General features: G+C 54.1%; 1 protein-coding gene across 1 annotated transcript in view; it reads right to left on the bottom strand.

Annotated features, from left to right (window-relative positions):
- ADCY5 (adenylate cyclase 5) overlaps positions 1-20,159 on the bottom strand; it is a 146,124-nt gene that overhangs the window by 44,483 nt on the left and 81,482 nt on the right. Inside the window, exons 2-3 of the mRNA XM_045812687.2 lie at positions 15,879-16,028; positions 11,333-11,454 (exon numbers count right to left, since the gene is read on the bottom strand). Of these exons, the coding sequence (XP_045668643.2) occupies positions 11,333-11,454; positions 15,879-16,028 (272 nt within the window). The remainder of the gene's footprint in view (positions 1-11,332; positions 11,455-15,878; positions 16,029-20,159) is intronic.

Below are 20,159 nucleotides of genomic sequence, written 5' to 3'. Positions count from 1 at the left end.
GGGGGGGGTGCGGTTTCCAAATAGCTGCTGGGGAGGGCATTAAGGGGGCCCCTGCCACTGGAGAGTCGAGATGCTGGCCTCTCCCTGCTGGCTGGGAGACGCTTTCTGTGCTCTCATTGTGCCCTCACTCCCGCTCAGCGGGGGGGGGGGGGGGGGGGGGGCAGAGGCATATAAGGCCTGGGAGAGTGCGTCCGCCTGAGTTACCAAAGACAGGGGCCTGCCCCCACCCCCCAGTTCTGTCCTCTCTTGGGCCGGCCCTGTTTGACGCCTGAGCAGCCCCCTCAAGATAGCTGCGGCCTTTGATTCATGGGCTTGGAAAGTGTTTCAGGCCCTGGTGGCGATCATGTTAAAGTCTCACTTCCCAGCCTCACAGATAAGGTTTTGGACCCAAGCCCTCCATCCCTAGGGAGCCTCTAGAAGGGACAGACTGCAGAGGCTCAGGGAGGAGAGAGAGAGGATGACACAGCCGGCAAGCATGTCTGGAAGCCTCCAACTTGTCCCTGCCAGCAGCGCCAGCCTCACCCCCGGACGCGCAGTCCGATGGAGCAGCCAGTCCCTGCAGTGTGCACCGCGGCTCTTCCATCCGTCCTGTGGCTTGTGTTCCGGAGATCAAAAACGTCTTCCTTTCTTTCACAACACACCACTAGACGTGAGGCCCCAGGGCTGGAGTGTGTAAGGGCCCCTAGAGTTTTTTCTTTAAATGGACACAAAGAGTAATAACTCTCATGTACTGAGATGCTCCCAGTGGCCTGGCTCAGGGCTGGGAGCTTCCAAACTGTCTTCTCACTGAGTCCTCCAGGCAGCCCCGCAGTGAAGGCTCGGTGCGTCCTCCTCACAGACGAGGCGGCTGAGCCTCAGGGAGGAAGCCGCAGACAGCAGCGTGGTGGGCTCCTTTGCCAGGGGGTGTTCTTCCCGCTACACCACAAGGCTCCTGAGGCTCCAGAGATAGTCTTCCTTTCTTAAATTAGGAATGCAGAACTACACATATTTTGTCACTTTATCTGGAAAATGTGTTTTGGTACATTAAGCCTGTCTTTCTGTTCTGATGTTTGACCCGTGGAGAGCCTGTCGGTCCCAGGCTGGCCGGGTCTTAGGGACAGTCAACAGCTTGCCTTAGGGTCCAGAGCCCCACAGCCCAGCCAGGCTCTCACACTCAGACCACGACTCCCCTGCCCTAATCACCCCTGGGACCAGTACCAGACTCGGAACTGTCCGTATACCCCAGAGCCCAATGAAATGATTCAAACTAGCCCATCCCAAGCCTGCTTACCCTGCCTCACCCATTCCCTCCTGCAGAAACCCCAACAAAGGCTCTCATCCTCGAACCCCTCTCACTCTGCCTCCTGACCCACCATGGTACTTCCCCATGGGGGCTGGTGGGACCCTGAAATCCCTGAACCCAGCTTGGCGGGATGACTGCTGGGTCCGGTAACCCACGGCAAGAGGCTGAGGAGAAGGGTGCAGGGAGGAAGGAGAGACAGGAGTGCGGACCAGGGGCTCAGAAGGCAAGTCCGGGATGCCATCGAGAGGGGGCACATTCAGCAGCTGTTACCTCACTGAGCTGTGACCCCCACGCTCACTGAGCTTACCTAGCCAGTGAGGAGGGACAGGCCTCTCTCTGCCACAGCTGGCTGTGGGCAGGCCTGCCATCATTCTCCTTCTCCACGGGGGACCTCGCTGGGTCTTGGAGCACTTTCCCCCACAGCTGCTTAGACCAGTGGTTCTTAGACCTGGGGTCTGTTAGAAACACCCGGAGCTTTTATAAGAGTGGTCCCAGAGCCCCGCGCCCAGAGATTCTGGCTTAATTAGTCTGAGGTAGGGCTCTGTATTGATTGAGTTTGCCCGGTTTGGTTTTATTTTAAGCTTCCCTAGTGACTCTAATATGCAGCCAGGGTTGAGAACCACTGCACTCATTTAAATGTCACCTCAAGGAGACTTCTATCGCCCTTTTGAATCTATAAACCCTCCCCTGTCTGCCTGCCTTCCCTGCATACTCTTCTCCAGTGCACGTTTCACTCCTTACTCTAGTCCTGCTGTTGTTTGCGTTATTGTTAGGCTCCTGTTTATCTCTTCCCGCTAGAACGTAAAGGCCTTGAGGGAGGGGTTTTGGCCTATTCCGTACACCGCTGCATCCCAGCTACCAGCACACTGTCTGGCACACAGAGTAACAGTTCAATAAACCGTGCAACCAGGTGACTGAGGACAGACAGGTCACATCCACGTGCCCTCTGCCCTATGTGCCCCCCAGCCCACAGGAGCAGCTTGTATTAGCGTCCCAGGGCTGCATAGCAGAGTGCTGCAGACGGGGGGCTTAGAGCCACAGAAATGTATTCCCTCACAGTCCTGGAGGCCCGAGGTCTGAAATCCAGGAGCCGGCAGGGCCGTCCTGCCTCTGACACTCTGGGCAGAACCCTTCCTTGCCTCTCCCTAGTTGCTGGTGGCGGCTGTCCACCCTTGGCATGCCGGGGCTTGTGGCTGTGTTACTCCAATCTCGGCCTCTGACCTCACAGGGGGGTGTCCCTATGTATCTGGGTCTTTATACAGCATTTTCCTCCTCTTATGAGGACACCACGTATATTGGATTAGGGACCCACCCTATTCTGCATCTTAACTTGATTTCATCTGCAAAGACCCTATTTCCACACTCACAAGTTCCAGGGGTCAGGACTTCAACATATCTTTTAGAGGGACACAGTTCAACCCATAACAGTGCCTAATGTATATTTGTTGATTGGAAGAGAATAGTCATACTTTCAAAGCAAGCAAGAGGCAAGATCGGTCACTCCAGCAGTTCTTCCTTCAACCCCATGGGGCCTCTTGGGGTCCCGGGCTAAGTCACCTGAGACAGGAGCTGTGGGACCCAGGGCCTGGTGCCAGCAGCATTCACGGGACAAACGGTGGAATGGTTACACAGGCCATGAGCGGCTTCCTAGTTCATGCCAGGAGGCGTGGGAAACGATGTTGGTGGGTGAAGGGCCTCCGGTGGCTTAGAAAGCCAGAGCCTCCCTCCAACCTGCTGGGATCTACTCTTTGCGGCCCCTCCTGGGGCTTTCAGCAGCTGCTAAGGAGTCAGGGAGGCCAGGCTGCTGGCGGACAAGTTGGTGATGAGATGGAGCAAACAGCCAGCTAAGAGAGGAGGAGCTCAGAGCAGGGCTCAGAGAGGGTTGCTAACTGGTGCAGAGGTTTGGACAGGCTCTCTGAGGTCCCAGCTCTGAACCCTGCAGCATCTCCTACACATTTAAGGAAACTCCGCCACCTCCACATTCCCCCACCTCCTGGCGGAGGCGAAGTCACAGGCCTGTGCTATCGCCACGGGGAAGGATTTTGCTCTGTGGCTGTCACTCTGGACGCTCCCGTTTTTGAGGTTTACCCAACTGCAGACTGTCTGCTCCCCTGGCCAAGGTCTCCTGCTCAGCTCTTTGGTAATCCTGAAGGCCAATTTCCAACCACGCCAGGCCCAGACACGCAGCAAGGTCCTCATTCATTGATCAGCTCCTACTCGAGCCCATCTTGGCAAGGAGACCAGGCCCTCGCAGTGGGCGCGCAGAAGCCGGGCCAGCCCCCTCTGGCAGCGCGCTCCTCCCTAATTGCCTGCCATCCATCACTCGTGGCCGCCCGCCTCCCACTCCACAGGCGAGAGCGGGCAGGCACTTCAGCCCAATTACCACAACAGTCCTTTCAACCTTCTGCTGCAGCTCAGCCCAGCTTCTCCACACGCATTTTTGGGGAAGTGCATTTCCCGCTGTTGTTCCCTCTCATACCAACAGGTGCTGTGACCTGATGAAGATGCTGGAGTCTGACCCTGCTCCTGAACGGAAGCCACGTCCAGCAGCCCCTGGGCCACCCACACGCCGAGTTCTCCTCAAGGTCTGGGCAAAGGCAGCGCCAAGGACCTGCTCCTCGGACCTGCCTTTCTCGGCACTGCACACACAGGGGACTCAAGAAATGCTGAGAGGCAAACTGTCTGTCGAGGTGGGCCCAGGAGGGGCAGGGGTCCTGGGGAAACAGAGATCATAGGGCAGGGGCAGGAAGGAGTATGGCAAGGACTCAGCCCAACTCCCAGGACGTTGGGCCTAGCGGGAGCTAAATGTCTTAGGGAAGCAGGGCAGGAAGTGCCCTGGAGGCCCCAGCAGCCTAGGCTGGGGAGGCCTGGCCACAGCTGAGGGGTCTACCCCTTGCAGAGTGCCCCCCATTTGCTCTAAGCCAAGGGAGTGTCTTGGGCCCAGGCCGCTAGTACGACAAAGGAGGAGCAGTGGGTCACCGGCATGTGCTAGGTGAACAGCAGTCAGCTGGTCATACCAACATCTGGCTGACAACGGACACCAGATGACTGGGCATTTTCCAAGGGGGGGCGTGCAAAACAATTAGAGCAGGGCGTATGGACAAGGAGCAGCCAGAGAACCTTCTGAGGGACAGGCTGGGAGAGGCAAAGGGGAAAGGCCAATGAAAGAACGCTGAACGCACTGGATATGTGTACATTCCACCCTGGACAGCCAGGCCCTCTCTTCTCTCCTGGCAACGGGGCACCTTCCTTCAGAAAGCAGAAGGGCCCTGCGACTGGCTTGACTGTCAGGCTTGGGTCCAACGGGTCTGGGGTCAACATATGTCCTGGAATCCCTGTAGCCAGCCTCGGGGCCTCCTGCAGACCCCATTCCAACCCCTGATCCCCTGATCTTGTTTCTGCCCACCAAATCCTACTCCCACCACCCAGACAATGGACCTCCCAGCACACAGACTTTGTGCTTACAAAGCCGTGCATGAGCTTGGGAGACGCGGCCCACAGGAGAAGCCCGCGAAGGGGGAGGGGACCGCACCGAGACCGAGCAGTAGTCCATGACCTCTCAGTGATGTGTATGTGCTGCTTTCTACTGTCCTCCCTGTATTGTTAGTTCACAATTTTCTATAAAGAACACACAAAAAGACTGAAAACTAATTACATTCTTCTAGGATCTGGTTCTAACCCTTCCACCTTCATGATGTCTTTTCTGACTTACCCAACCCGGGATAATCCTTCTGATTCTGAATTCTTATTAGGATCAGAATTTCAAAGGCACAGCCTGACACATTCAACAGGTCAGTGTCTCTTCACCCTAAATTTCTCCCTTCCCATCTACCCCAGAGCCCCCAATTTTGAGTCCAAAGCACTAAAATAATAAGTCCTAGCTGGCTGCTGGCTCCATTCCCCACCGATCCCCATTCCGTGTCCGAGGACACACTCTGGTCACTCGTGAACACCCACCTCCACACAAGGAAGTAAAGAAACTAACCCTCGTGCGCTGCTGGTGGAAAGGCAAAATGGCGAGTCGCTATGGAAAACGCAGTGGGCTCCCATAAAAAATAAAAAATAGGATTACACGCCATATGACGTAGCAATTTCACTTCCAGGTATACACCCAGAAGACCTAAAAGCAGGGACTCAAGGAGGAATTTGGACACCCATGTTCACAGCAGCATCATTCACAACAGCCAAAAGGTGGAGACCACCCAAGTGTCCATCCGCAGGGGAACGGATAAACTAGATGTGGCATACACACCCCATGGAAACGGAAGGAAATCCCAGCCCACACTACAACATGGACGGACCGTGAGTACACGATGCTGAGTGAAATAAGCCCATCGCAGGAGAACAAGTCCTATGTGATTCCACTTAGCGAGGTGCCTAGAAGAGTCAACTTCACAGGCACAACGTGGAATGGCAGTTGCCAGGGGCTGGGGGAGGGGAGGAATAGGGAGTTGTTTAATCGGTACAGAGTTTCAGTTTTGCAAGATGAAAAAAGTTCTGGAGATGGATGGGGATGGTGGACGCACAATAATGTGAAAGGTTAAAACAGCCAATTTTATACTAGGTATCTTTTATCACAAGTAAGATAATGAATTAATCAGTTGATTAAAGAGCAAAGCCCCACCCCCAGTGGCTTTCCCAGTGGGCCCAGCTGGGTTATGAGGCTGCGGCTCCCACAGCACCGGGCACGGCCCGACCTCCCTGCTGAGGGCTGAACGGTCCCTAAGGGGCAAGCACAGTGTCTTTTCTATCCACTCCTAGTCATAGCTGGTGAAGAATGGCAGCACGGTAAGCGTGGAATGAACGAGATAATAACATTAAGGCCCCTCGTGTCTAGAATCGGTATAGCGTAGAGCTCAGAGTACTTTTCTTAATATCAGGTTGGAGACAGGAGTGCTAGGTTTACGGACCATCCCTTATGTGGTCGTTTGCCAGGAATATGACTGGCGGTAAACATTTTTCCTCTCTGCCCACAGGGTGCGCAATCCAAACAGGTATCTGAGCACCGCGGATGTGGTCGCGAGGCCATTATCATTCAGAGCCATGCCGCAGCTGGGCCAGGCACCAGAACGACTTGGGGACACAGCCAAGTCCTTGAAGGAGACGGGCGAGATGATAACCTTAAAAGGGGGAGGTTCGGGAGAGGCTGGGGAGAGAAGGGAAAGGAGGGGGAAGGAAGGAGGAGAGCCCTCCCCAGACCCCACCACACCCCTACTGTGCAGGGACGGCTGTTCCCTCATTTCCACCCCTGGGTGAGCAGCTCTTCGGCCAGGCCCCTGAGAATGAGGCTGTGATTTGAGCCAATAAGCCAAGACCCCCACATTCCATCGTGAACCCCTCCCAGGGTCCAAACAGACGGGGCCAGGTGAGGACCAGCGCCCCCTGGAGTAGTTGGCTCTCTGGCCCTCCCCGCCACCTACAACCTTTAAAACCTAAGGGCTCCAGCTTGAGGACAGGTCATTCAGGCGTGGCGCTGTCTCACTCAGTACGGACCCACACCACACGGCAGCACGCATCCTTCAGCACGCTCTCAGGCCTGGCTCGCACATTCCCTGCTCCCTGAAACCTTTGGGGTATGGGTTACCTGACCTTGACTCTCACCTCATACCCTGCTCCGCCTTCAGAGGGCAAACAGTCTGCAGCTCCCTGCTGGGTGGGGGGCCTGGCAGGGGCTGCCCATACTCTCCCTCACCCGCCCTCCCAGCACACCGGCAAGGAGCGAGTCCTAGGGCCCCCTCCTACAGGCTCTGTTCCTTTGTGGCTTTTATCATAACAGAATAACTGAGTGGGAAGTTTTGTAACATCTACATAGACCCATTCCTCATAGGATTCATCCCCAATTTACTAACTGATCCACAATTTACTTCCTGAACAGAAAGTGAGCTTCCCAACATCAGGGACAGTGTCCCTCCTAATCCCCATTGCAATCCCTGCCTCTATAGGTAAGTGCTCCCCCAGTGGAAGCGGAGGAAAACATCCACTGAATGCAGGAGTGAGGGGACGTCACCACTCCCATGTTACAGTGAGGAAGCTGAGGCTCAGCCCTGCCCGAGTTCCCACAGCTAGTAAGCGGCAGAGAGGGCTGCGACCCAGGCTGCTCAACACAGACACTCATCTCGCTCCTCAACAGTGACGTCTTAGGAAGGGTCGCCTGGTGGCAGCAGGGTTCTGGCAGCATCTGTATGTTTACTGTGAACCACAGGGACGTGCTATGTGCTTCTAGGGCTGGCCCCTTCCTCCAACCTCAGTGTCCCTCTTCCCAGGCAGAGCTGCCTCTGATGGCATGTGCTGGAGACCTCTGTCCCAGGAATGGGGACAGCACAGCCCCTGTAACCCTCACCCTGCCCTGGCTGCAGGAGAGGCAGGTATCTGGGGGAGAGGACAGGGAGGAGGGCCCTCAAGCCACAGGTCTGACACCCTAGCCACGGGCCCTGGCCCCACCTGACCTGTCCAGCCAGGAGGGCTAAAACATCTCCATCTGTCACTACATGTCAGACAGGCGAGGCTGGGGGCTCCAGGGGCGTCTCCAGAGGTTCCTGGGCCTCTGGCCCACCTCAGTGCATTGCCAGTGGTCGCTCAGCACCAAAGCATCCGCAGGCTCCTGGCGGGTCCCAGGGGGCAATTCTGTTGGGAGTCAGGAAAGGGTGAGGCCGCAGAGAGCAGTGGGGGTCTGTTGTCACCCCTCCCTGCCCAGGCTGAACTCTCCCCACCCATTAGTCTCTTCCCCTTCCGTAGGTCCAGGCCCAGTCTGTCACACCGCAGGGCTGATTTATTTTTCTTGTGGCCTTGTCTCGGAGGGGGCTAGAGAGCAGCATGTCATCACCCTCTCTAAATATTATAACTCCGCCGAGAATTGACAAACGTGACTCATCACCCTTCCACTCTCCAGCGAGAGAATCCCCAGGCCTTGCTTTGTTGATACGAGTGTGATAATCATCACAATAATAGCAGTAACGACGATAATCACTGCTCCCAATTACGGAGCACGTGTCTGCTGCCAGACCACGCTAAGCGCTTCCCTCACACACTTCCATCCGCTCTTCGCAACCCTGCTAAGTAGCTATTCTTCCTGCCCTATCAGGCAGAGGAGGAGACCGAGGTTCAGAGTATCAAGGCCTATCACTTGCCCTGGTCACATGGCCAGGGGACCGCAGAGCCTGGTTGACAGGAGCCCGGGACGGGGGTGGAGCGATGGCTGCCTAACCCTGAGCCCCAGGCCTAATCACGGCACCACGCACCAGGCCCCGGGGTACATTTCTACACTGTGACGTCACCCCTCCACCTACTACTCGGCCCCCAGCTCAAGTCAAAGTTCAACGCAAAACAGAGACTAAGCACGCAACGTGTTTCCACCAAGAGCTGCAGCCAGAGCTGCTAATGGAACTGGGAACGGCCCGCGGGCGATTCGCATGTGATGGCTTGTGGCTGGCCTCTGATGTGGACCAGCCACCCGCAGCCCGGCAATCTCAGAGTCAGGATTAGGTCTGTCCCTATGAAAAGGGTAGCATTTTGATTTTTCTCTCCTTTTATCTCTTTGATTGCTGCCACTGATCCGTAGCACGTCCGGAAACAGAAATACCCTCATTGTGGCTGGGGTCTGATTCTTGCCACATGGACACTTGGGCCACTTGCAGATTAGGGTACTATTCTTTTATTTACGCGAAGTCACGGCCTCCATGGGAGTGGAGGGGGGAGAGGGACGTCACCCCAAGGGCAGGGCACTCCTTGTGGTGGCAGAAGAAGCCTGGGTCAGTCCCTCTGACCAAACCCCTTTGCTGGAGGGCTGGGGGCCCAAAGCAAAGGAGGGGCAGGAGAAGGAGGGGTGAGAGGGCAAGGTGCTGGGCGGAGATGCAGAGGCGGCCAGATGTGTTAGCCCAGCCAGGCTGAGAACCTATGCCTTGCATGCCAAACTGTTTCTGAGCAGTGAATTTTCTGCATTCCCTTTGCGCTCAAATTCATACTTCAGTGGAGTCCGCCAGAAGCTCTTCTGTGCTGAGAATAGTCAAGGAGAACACCTTTTGTCCATGCTGGGTTTGGAATGACGCCAGGGCCGGTGAGGCCGTGAAGACAAGACCAAGAGAGAAAATCCCGGAAAGGAGGAGCTCAGGGGCTCCTGTGTGTTGGAACCACGTGGCAGGTTACTCCTTCCCACCTGAACTTTGGGCCTCTGGAATGTGTTCTAATAGGGAAGGCTATTTCTTTATGTGTCCTAGAGTCCCCCAGATTTCAGGGGTTGCTATGAGACAGGAAAGTCCCCTGATGGGTCCACAGTGTCTGTCTGTCTGTCTGTCGGTCTCTCTCTCTCTCTCTCTCTAGAAGCCAAACCTCTCTCCTCCCTCTCTTCGGAGTCTCCTCTTGGCTTGGGGGGTCCCTGAGACTCCTTCCCACAAATCCTTATACACACTCCTTTCTCCTGGGCATATAAAAAACACCTAGTAAGGCTAGGTAAGAACTCTGATACCAAAAAGCTTTCTGAGGGCAGCTGTCCCACTTAACCAGCTCTGGGATCTTAGACAAATGAATCTCTGTGCCTCAGTTTCCTGTAAAATGGAAATAATAGTGCTACTGACCTCTTCTATGTATTCTGCGGACTCAGTGAATGTACGAAAGTATTCGGAATAGCATGTGGGTCAAAGAAGGCACTATATAACTATTGTTGTGAGCAATGACTCCACCTTGTGGAGTCAGAGGCAGGCATGAGCAGAAGTGGGGGACCACCACATCAGCGCGACCTACCGAGTCCTGGGCCCCACTCTCCTCTCTGAGCTCGGCTCCATGGCACTACAGTCCCTCGGGATGCCTCCTGGGCAGGTGTGGGAGCCTGGCCAGTGGCAGCCTTCTTCCTGCCGCTGGCTACTCTCCCTGCCTGACAGTGGAGCATGTGTGGGTTTCGGGGGACTGGGGTACCCCAAAAACGGAGGACAAAAGTGTTGTTCAGGTCACCTTTTTCTCCCAAAGGCTTAGAGTCTATTTTGGAAGATGCATACAGGACACAAGGGCAGAACCAATGGTCTCAGATTCCGGGGCACACCTGGGAACGGGGCAATTCTGCCTGAAATTCTGACAATCCCTACATGAGAACACAGCGCCCTCCCGGCCCCCGCGGCCATCAGCCTCACCCCGAGTGGATGTGTATTAGTGTGTGCATGGGTGTACACGCACCATCATTTCTATTATTCCATTTAACCCTTTATGGAACTTCAGCCAAAGGCTCTAAGGTCTCCTCTACACCAGCCTTAGCAGATTCGTGGGTCATAGGAAAACCTGCCCAGAGAGAAAGTCATTCTCTTGAAGGCAGACACAGCAGCTCCTTTTCTGGGCATATGGGAGGATTACCGGGCTCTCCAGGAAGCCATGCTGGATGAAGGCCACTGCATCGCTCCACGTCCCCGTGGAGCTCCTAAGCAGATTTTGCACTCTATTAGGCTGCATCTGTTTGCACGTCCCTGCTGTCAGCAGATTCTGTCTAGAGAAGCGGCAAATGTGCAGTAAAAGGGGCATGGGCTTCGGGGCAGGCTGACCAGGGCGCACCCCCACTTCACCACTCCTGGCAAAGTCTTAGCCATTCTGAGCTCAAACTCTAAACAAAGGATGGTGAGGAGGGTACACACCTTGCAGCGTGACCAGGAGGATTAGCCACGAGATGCGGAATGCCTGGGGCAGTGCCTGCCACACACCGGCTTAGAAGGCATGGAAGCTGCTAGATGATGATGAAGGTTGAGGTGAGAGCGACCTGTGGGTCCCCAGTCTGCTTTCTGTCTCCCTTGCTGGGTTAGGAGTTTCCCCGACAGCTGGTTCTATTGCTTTCTCCTTTCTCCTCCTTCCTTCTCTAGCTTCTCCCTGGGGCCTCCCCTCCCATCCCTCGATAATAATTCACTTCACCAACCTCAAGGGTGCCATGCGGCGGGGGTGCCCCAGACAACACACACTCCAAAGCCACAGACTACCCTGTCGGGCTGTGCTCCATTGGAAGGGGAAGAAGTGGGGATGTTGTCTCGCTGGGGGATCAGTCCTCTCCCCCCTGCCCTCACCCCCCAGCCTCACTCCTACCTCACGTTGTCGTGTTTCTGGATGTAAATCTTATGGAACATCATATCCTCCTGCTTGGCATTGATGTCTGCTTTCATCTCCATGGCAACATGACGGGGCAGGACAGACAGCAGGAGCCGCTCCTGGGGAGGGAAGCACATGCTTTCATCACAGCTCCCTCCACCTGCCTGGCGGTCCCCTTTCCTCCCCAGGCCGATTCCTCCACACCTGGGCCCCCCACCTACAGGGCCCTGGAGAACCCCTCAGGCTGGCCTAAAATTCAAAGAACTAACATGTATGTAAGCGTGGGGCTAGCGTCATGCCCCCAGGGTTACTTGAGCCCTTCTTCCTGGGAGACCACCAGGGTTTTCTGTTCTGGTGAACCTGTAGTACTGAGCCTCCTGGAATCCTGGGTGTCACCTGAGATTGTGTGTGACTGCGGGCAAATGACTGAACCTCTCTGAGCCTCAGCTTCCTCATCTTTAAACAGTGATGGGGCTATTGAGAGCATTACGTAAGAGTCACTCAATTAGTTACCAAATATGTACTGAGTACCTACCGTGTTCCAGGCATCGTGCTGGGGGCCCCGAGTTACAACTGTGGGACAGGCAAGGCTTCTCCTTCGCAAAGCTCCCAGTCTCATGGGGGTATGGGGTACTGTGGGGCTCTGCACAGGGGTACCTGACGTAGGCTGGGGAGAATGGGGTGGTCAGAGTGGGCTTCATGGGGACCAGAAGGATGAGGTTGGGGTGCCCCATTTCCACGTGGGGGACAGTAGCCCAGGAGAGAGGGAAAGCACATGGACTCCAAGAAATGGAGAGAAGCTAAGACCTGTCAAAGAGGAGGTGGGAGAGAAGCAGGGAGAGGGGCCAGGGCCATGCTGTGGAAGGGAAGGTCCCGACTTTGCCTCCCTTCTGTGTTCTCCTCCCAGGCCCGCCTGCTCCAAGAGCTCCAGCGGCCTCAGGAGTGGGTGACCTCGCCCTGCATCCCAACAGCCCACTGCCCACACCAGGCGCTCTGCCAGGCTGAGTCACAGACTTCTCCACCTGGGGCCCTTCGCCCTGGCTGGCCCAGCCTTCCTCATTCTCCCATCATTCGCCCACTAGATGCTGGGCCACCCCCTTGTGTGGCCCTAAGACTCTTCTGCTCCTGCGTCTTTCTGTTCTCTCCCTCCTCCTGTCCCCCACCCACACACAGCACATCCCCACCTCCCCTCCTCTTTCTGCTCACTCTCACCCCTGCGAGCATGGTTTCCACCGGCACCTCTGCCCATCCCCTCCCACTCCCTGGCCCTCACCCAGGCTCCCGAGTCCCCAGCTGCCGCTGGATGACCAACTGCCACCGCCTTGACACCACACCCCAAACCATACTCACCTTCCCAGGTTTCCATTCCCCAGTGGCTCTTCAAGTTCCCTGCCTTTGCCCATGTCACCCCCATTCTCTTGGTCACAAGGTCAACACCCCACCCATATAACTGCTTTCACTCTCTTTTACTCTTCAGAACTTCCCCTCTGAGATTTAACCCTGTCCCCTCAGCCCCAGGCCCTGTCCAGCTCTGACCCAGTCCTGTGGATGCGGACACTCGTCCCTTCTGTTCCACATCCACCCTGACTGTGGGGTTCTGGCCATGCCGTCCCAGCCAGACAGCCCCTCCTCAGCCCTCCTCACTCCTGTACGGCCCCAGTCTCTCTAGTACGCTGCCTTTGTCATGCCACTCCCTGGCTCAAAGCCTCCAAAGCTTCCCTGGGTTCCACCAGCCACATCAGATGTGCATTCTTCTGGACCGAGTGAGTCCACTCCTCTTTATTTTCCACGACAACCCCCATTCTACCTGCCCCCTTCCTGTGCCTGGCCTGCTCCCGCCAACCCGGGCCTGACTGCCATTCGTATCCTTCTAAAGCACCTCTACCATCCCAGCCTCTGGCTCTCTCAGGTCTTGGCCTCCATCAGGTCCCACCCAGGCGACCAGGGCAGCCCCTGCAAGTGGCTTCTGTGTCCCAGCTTGCTGCCTCTGATCCACTGTCCACACCACAAGCCAGGGAGTGATCTTTCTAAAACATACACCTGACCCCATCGCTGCCCTGCGTAAAACCCTCCTATGCTTCCCAGAGCTTCCAGAACCAGCCCACAAGCCCAGCCTGGCCTCAAGATTTCCATGATCTGGCTCCCCCTACCCCTCCCTGCGCCAGCACGCCCTGAGCACAGTTCCAGATACAGTGAACCATGGGACACTTCCCAAGCTCCTGGCAGGCTTTCCTTGCCTCTGCACGCAAGCTCCTCGGCTAGAATCGGCATCCTCACGTACTGCGGGAACCCTCCTTCAGGGCTCCCCTCTTCCCTGGGGGCGGGTCCTGGCTCTGGCAGCGGCATCCTCTCGCCACTCAGGACCTTCCTTCGGAGTCCTCGATCACTCAGTGTTTCATGGTCTGTTAACGGGGTCTCCCTGTAGTGCCCGCAGCGAGACACCCCCGAGGGTGGAGCTGTGTCGTGCTCAGCTCCACAGCTGACAGCCTCGGGCCTGGAACACACTGGTGACCCACTGAAGGTGCTCTCTGTGGGTTAGCTTGGTCCCCCTGAGCTCAGGGACATGGCCCTCACGGCTATTTACTGAACTCTCAGTAAGCAATTCCTGGTGACAGAAACACAAACTAAAGGACAATTCTGTGGAAATATAGCACAGCTGGGGGGAAGTGCGCTATACATGGTTATATCCATGAGAGACCTTCCCACATTTATAACCGCTTCCGGGGCTGAGGGTCTGGAGCGTGGGTGCGGGTAGCTGGGGGACAGTTCTGCGTCCCACCATCAAGCGGCCCCTCGGAGTGCCCCCCAAGGACCCAAGAGCAGCACCTTCTGCAGAGGACGGGGGCGGCCCGAGAGCCACTGGGCTCTGGCTGGGTGAGGAGTGCCTGTCCCCAGGAAGCACGCCTCCCTTCCCTGCTATCTTGGCTCAGAACATGTAAAGCAAATGGATTTTCTCCCCCAAATCCCTGTGGGTTTGCTGGAATGTCCAGCCTGTCCAGGGCCAGTGCAAGTAAACTGTGATGAGCTGTAAAATATGCATTTTACTGGACGAGGAACAAGGTCCAGCAGTGACAGGGGACACTCCCTGACACAGAAAGGGAAGGAAGGTATCCTGATCTCCTGTGAGAGATGCCAGGGCCTGACCTGGGATGAGAGAGGGGGCTCCTCAGGCACGGAGGGTGGTAGGAGGGTGCGGAAGGGTGGCCAGCTTGTCAGAAAAAGACAGTGGGAGGACTCGGGGACACCGCTGAGCATGGGTCTCGTTCAAGAGCCAGAGCAGGAGTTCAGACAGGGCCCAAAGAATGCCCGGGCAAGCCAGGCCTCCAACTGGACAGCATGAGCTGGGGGCCTGGCGGACACAACGTCCAGGGACGGGAAGCAGGTACAGGCGCGGTGGCAACTGGGGCGGGGTGGAGGGTACAGTGCTGGAGAGACACCGCAGAGCCTCACCCCCTTGGTCAGCCATCCCGACATGGCCAGCCCGTGTCATGTAACTCCTCAGGAGGCATCTGGATGGAGCCAGAGACACTGCCACGTGTGGTCACACTGCTGTGCGCTGGGGTGCCCACAGCATGCACTCTGGGCAAGCAAGGAGGGTGCAGGGGACTGCCGCTGTCTAGGCCTTTGTCTCCCTTGTCCCCAAGCTCAAAGGTAGCAGGACTCCACTTGTGTTTGTTGGAGAACCTGCTTTGGAGTAATTTCATCTCTAAGAGCCATGCCCAGTCTGAGTCCAGTAGGGGCTCCGTCATCCTGCTGGCTTGCCCGCACTCTCCCCCGGCGTCACACAGCCCCATCCCTGGGGCTCCTGTCTGCGAGCCATTCAGCTCCATTGTGTACCAGAGTCCCCAGACCTCATCTGGTTCACATGCAGGAGAGGGCACAATGGTCCTGAACCCCAGACAGGATGCCAGGCAGCCAAGGAGGGAACCGTGACGCAGCCTTCAGTCCTTGCCCTGCCCCCACCCAAGTGAGCACACAGGGGCTGTGAGAAGCCCTCCAAGTCTGTGGCCCATGTGAGTGGTTTATGTTCCTGCCCAAACATTCTCGAAAGCGAGGTTCAGCGTGACACAGGACCATCATCCTTACTCTGAACCAACCAAACCCCAGAACACGGCACAGGGAAGTGCCTAGTGAGGGTCGGTCCCAGAGGCTGACAGCTCCTCCTCCTCTCCTCTCTCCCAGATGGGACTGTTGAAGCTCTCACCACTCCAACTCATCAGCACTGGGGAGGGTGCAGGCCCTCTCTGGTGCCCAGGATCTGGGCTGCTTGGCTTGTTTGCAGCCCACAGATGAACACTGAAGAGGCAATGGGCAAGCGCTGGGGTAGAACTTTCTCCAAAGTCTCCATAGAGCATGCCCACAGAGTCAGAAATGCTAGGCTCCCTCCAGGGAAAACATTCCCTCCTGGCTGGGTCCCTGTTCAGGGAGGTACGGCTGGACGACAATAAGGAGCACAGTTGGTGGGGTGATGGGCAGCTGGCCTGAGGCGAGTCTGGGGCCTCTGCTCCCTGTAGCCACGCAAGGGCAGGAGGGCCTCACTCACCTGTTGCTGGTTCTCCCGTTGTGAGTGGAGCCGTGCCTGGATGCACTCCCGGGTCTCCTGGAAGGCCTGTCTCTGGGAGACTTCAGCCGGGTAGTGGGTGCAAACACCCACAATGTTGGTGCAGGAGAAAATGAGGACATTGGAGACAAGCTGCAGAGGGAGAGATGAAGACACAGAGCTCAGTCCCGGAGTGGGCACCAGTCACTGGAGCCCCAACCTTGCCCCTCCAGCCCCAAAGCATGGAGGCCCCAGCCCCCACATTAGCACACACATACCGACCTGCAAGCAAACCAATGTCAAGGACACCCACCCACGGCTGGCCACAGGGAGTAGCCAAGCATACTAGGTCAGGCTCTCTGACTTCCTCGAAACCCAAAGCTGGCCTGGCCTGTGACAGGTTGTGGCCCCAAGGAACCGAGTCTCTGAATAATCATACTGTGCATGCCCACAGCACGAGAGATGAAAAGTTTCGGCCTACCGGTGATGCTGTGAGGGAGCTGTGTACGCGATGCGGGTGGCAGGAGCAGTGCAAGGAAGGTTCCATAAGGGTCACGGGATTTCATTTTTTGAAAGTGTGATAGTGTCCAGCATAGGACAGAGGGCTGCCCTTTTTCAGAGAAACCTGAGATGATTACTTGTATACTAGCTGATTTTCCCCCCAGGAGCAACTGTAAAGAAGAAGCAGTTGCTGGCTACCCATGAGATACCCAGCACTGTGCTGAGCCCTCTGGGGACCGAGAGAAGGATAAGGCCCCTGGCCAGCAGGGGTCAGTGCCAACAGTGGGTTCCCTCTCCTCGTCCTGGGCTTCCATTCCTTCTCTGCACCAGCGCTGAAGCCCCCTGACAAGTCCAGCACAGCAGCTGGCGAGCAGACACACTCTGCCTCGCTCTCATGCCCTCCTCCGTGCCGACGGAGATGTGTGTGGAAGAATACTACCGCCCCTTGGGTCGCAGAGACAAGGCTGGAATTCTTTGGAAAGGAGTATTTACTGAAAAGCTAAGGGAAAACAGAACACAACACTACACACCCCACAAAAGCAAGTTTACACAGCACATTTCCGATCCCGGCAAAGGTGCTATTGAGACAAGCTTTTTCTTGGCAGATGCAGCTCCTGGGATATCTGGGTAAACTGATGCTGGTCCTGCCCTTGCCTCAGGCCACACAGGACAGAAGCCACGCAAAGATGTCCCTCCCTCCATCACTCCCTCCAAAAACTTAGTTCTTAGTCTCCACGACAGAAGGGAACCCCGATTGGCCCCCGGCACCTTCTGCTATAGCTCCTGGAGCCCTCTGGGACTTCAGTGCCTGGCAGCAACCTGGCAGACATCCGTCCATGCTTCTTCCAGGGACTTCTTTGTCTCTGGAACCTAGAAGTCCTGTCCTGCACTCAGGTCTGCATTCCCCCTGAAGGCCTTCCCCACCCCAGCTCTGAGGTATGCTGACCCCCACCCAGGGTCCTTGGTCAGCCTAGGCCTGGAGGCCATGTGGGCTCCATGCTGGATGCGGTGCCATGTTTCCTTGGACATATCGTATACTGTGAACAGAACCCGTGAACAGAAAGAGACTTTGTCTTTCCCATCCCAAAGTCCTGCTCTCTCCTTGGTTGCACAATAACTTCTGGTTTCCTAACCGAAGGACACTGTGAGCTCCCTTCGAGCCCCTCCTGGATACCTTCCAGATGCTTCCTGGGTGTGCCTTCAGGGAAGGGGCAAACTGAGATTACCAGCTCCACCAACTCTGATGATGACTCATAACTCCCCCAAACCCCACCCCAACCCCATCCACCTCAAAATTGTCATTTCGTATAAAAACACAGCAGAGAAAAACACAACCTACTCATCACAAGGAAAGAAAACCCCTGCTCTACGAAGCTTACAATCCAGGTGAAGAGATAAGTGGTCAAGACTGACAGAGAACCAGTGATAGGAAGCAGAACAGCCTCACACCAAGCAAGAGAGAGAGAGGAGGAGATCATGGGGAGTCAAGAGGAGAACTCCTGGGCAGGCCAGGGCACATCGGCCCTTGGGTTGGGGGCATAGTTGGCAAGTCTGGCAGGCATGAGAAGGGTATACCTGGAAAGAGTATCCATGACGCTCAGGTCTGTGAGGTACTAGGGGTCCTTGAATAAATGACACAGGCTTTATGATCCTGAGGGGAAGTCCACAGAGAGAAGATGGAGCTGGAAAGGCAGACCAGAGCCAGACTGAAGGGGCATCTGAATGTCAGGCTGAGGAGTCCTGGCACAATCCTTATACAATAGGAGCATGAAGGACTACTTAAGGAAAGAACAGCAAGATGACCACACAGCTTCAGGAAGACTTCTCAGGGGCAAAAGCAGCGTAGGAAGTAGGAGACAGGTTAGGAGGCTGCCACAGAAACCCAAAGACCTACATGAGGCTGGAGGCCAGGCAAGGCAGAGCTGACTCAGAAGAAAGAGCCCCTGAAGACCAGGGGGATAAGGTTCAGGAAGAAATAGACAGTGGCCTACAGTATTAACCAATGTGAGTGACCAATGCGACAAGGCTCCAGGAAGCCACTGGGGCCCACTGAGAGACAGGTAAGGAGAAAGAATGAGATGAGGAGGTGAAGGCTGAAGGAGCACTCTTCAGGAAATGCTGGAGAATGTTCTAGTCAGGGGATATCATTTGAAAGGAGAGGAAGGTGCCAGACCACTAAAAACAGGAAAAACTGGGAAGGAAAAGATGAGGAGCTACCCTCAGATAGGATAACATACCATGATAAAGCAACCTGGCCAAGTGGGGTTTATCCCAGGATGGAAGGTTTGTTCAACTTTGAAAAAATCAATGTAATTCACCATATTAACAGACTGAATAGAAAAACCATATGGTTGTTCCAATAGTTACTATAAAAGTATAGAAAAAATTCAACATCAAGGCAAGATTAAAAAAGAAAAACTCAACAAATTAGGAATGGAAGGGATACTCCCCAATCTGATCAATGGCATACACAAAAACCTACAGCTAACATCATACTGATGTGAAAGACTAAATATTTTCTGCTAAGACCAGGAACAAAGCAAGATTGACCCCTTTCTCACTTTTATTCAGATGGTAGTGGAGGTTCTAGACTATGCAATAAGACAGGAAAAAGAAAAAAAGGCATACAGGTTGGAAAGGAAAAAATAAAACCACCTTTATTTGCAGGTGACATGTAGAAAATACCCCCAAAATTCTACAAAACAGCTACCAGAATTAATAAGCAAGTTTAGACATGCAAGAATACAAGATCACAGGATACTAGTTTAATATATAAAAAGCAACTGTATTTCTATATGTAAGCAATAAATAATCTGACATGAAATTTTTTAAAGTACCATTTAAATATCAGCAAAGCTATGAAATATTTGTGTGGAAACCTAACAAAAAACATACAAACCTGTTCACTGAAAACTATAAAACACTGATGAAAGAGAAAAAAAAAAGACCTGAAAAAATGGAGAGATATACCATATTCACATATTTGGAAAACTCAATATTGTTCAGATGTCAATTCTCTCCAAATTGATGTACAGAGGCAACACAATCATAATCAAAATTCAAGCAGGATTTTTAAAAAGATATTAATAAACTAAGTCTATAATTTATATGGAAAAGCAAAACAACTAGAATAGCCAAAATTATTTTTAAAAAGATGAACCAGTTGGAAGACTCCTACTACTCAATTTCAAGACTTACTATAAACTACAGTAATTAAGACAGTGCAGTACTGGCATAAGGATAGAAATACAGATCAATGGAATAAAGTTGAGAGTCCAGAAATAAACCCTTCCATTTATGGTTAGTTGATATTTGACAATGGTACCAAGACAATTGAATGGGGGAAGAATATTCTTTTCAGGAAATGATGCTAGGATAACATGATATCTACATGTAAAATAATGAAGTTGGATCTCCTACCTCACACCATATATAAAATTAAAGCAAAGTGGATCAGAGACTTCAATGTAAGAGCTATAGCTATAAAACTCAGAAGAAAACATAAAAGTAAATCTTCATGACCTGGGATTAGGCAATGATTTCTTAGTTATGACACCAAAAGCACGAATGACTTAAAAAAAAAGAGAGATAAATTACACTTCACCAAAATTAGACTTTTGCTCTTTAAAAGGCACCAAGAAAGTAAAAAGACAACCTACTTAATGGGAGAAAATATCTGCAAATCATAGATCATACTTTTATTTTTTTGCAAATATATAAAGACAACTAAAGAAAGGACAATCTTTTCAACAAATGGTGCCAGAAAAATTGGCTATGCATATG

This window comes from Ursus americanus, chromosome 4 (assembly GCF_024610735.1).
Source record: "Ursus americanus isolate L20-20 chromosome 4, mUrsAme1.1.p, whole genome shotgun sequence".
Taxonomy (NCBI): Eukaryota; Metazoa; Chordata; class Mammalia; order Carnivora; family Ursidae; genus Ursus; species Ursus americanus.
This window is presented reverse-complemented; position numbering and strand designations above follow the sequence as displayed.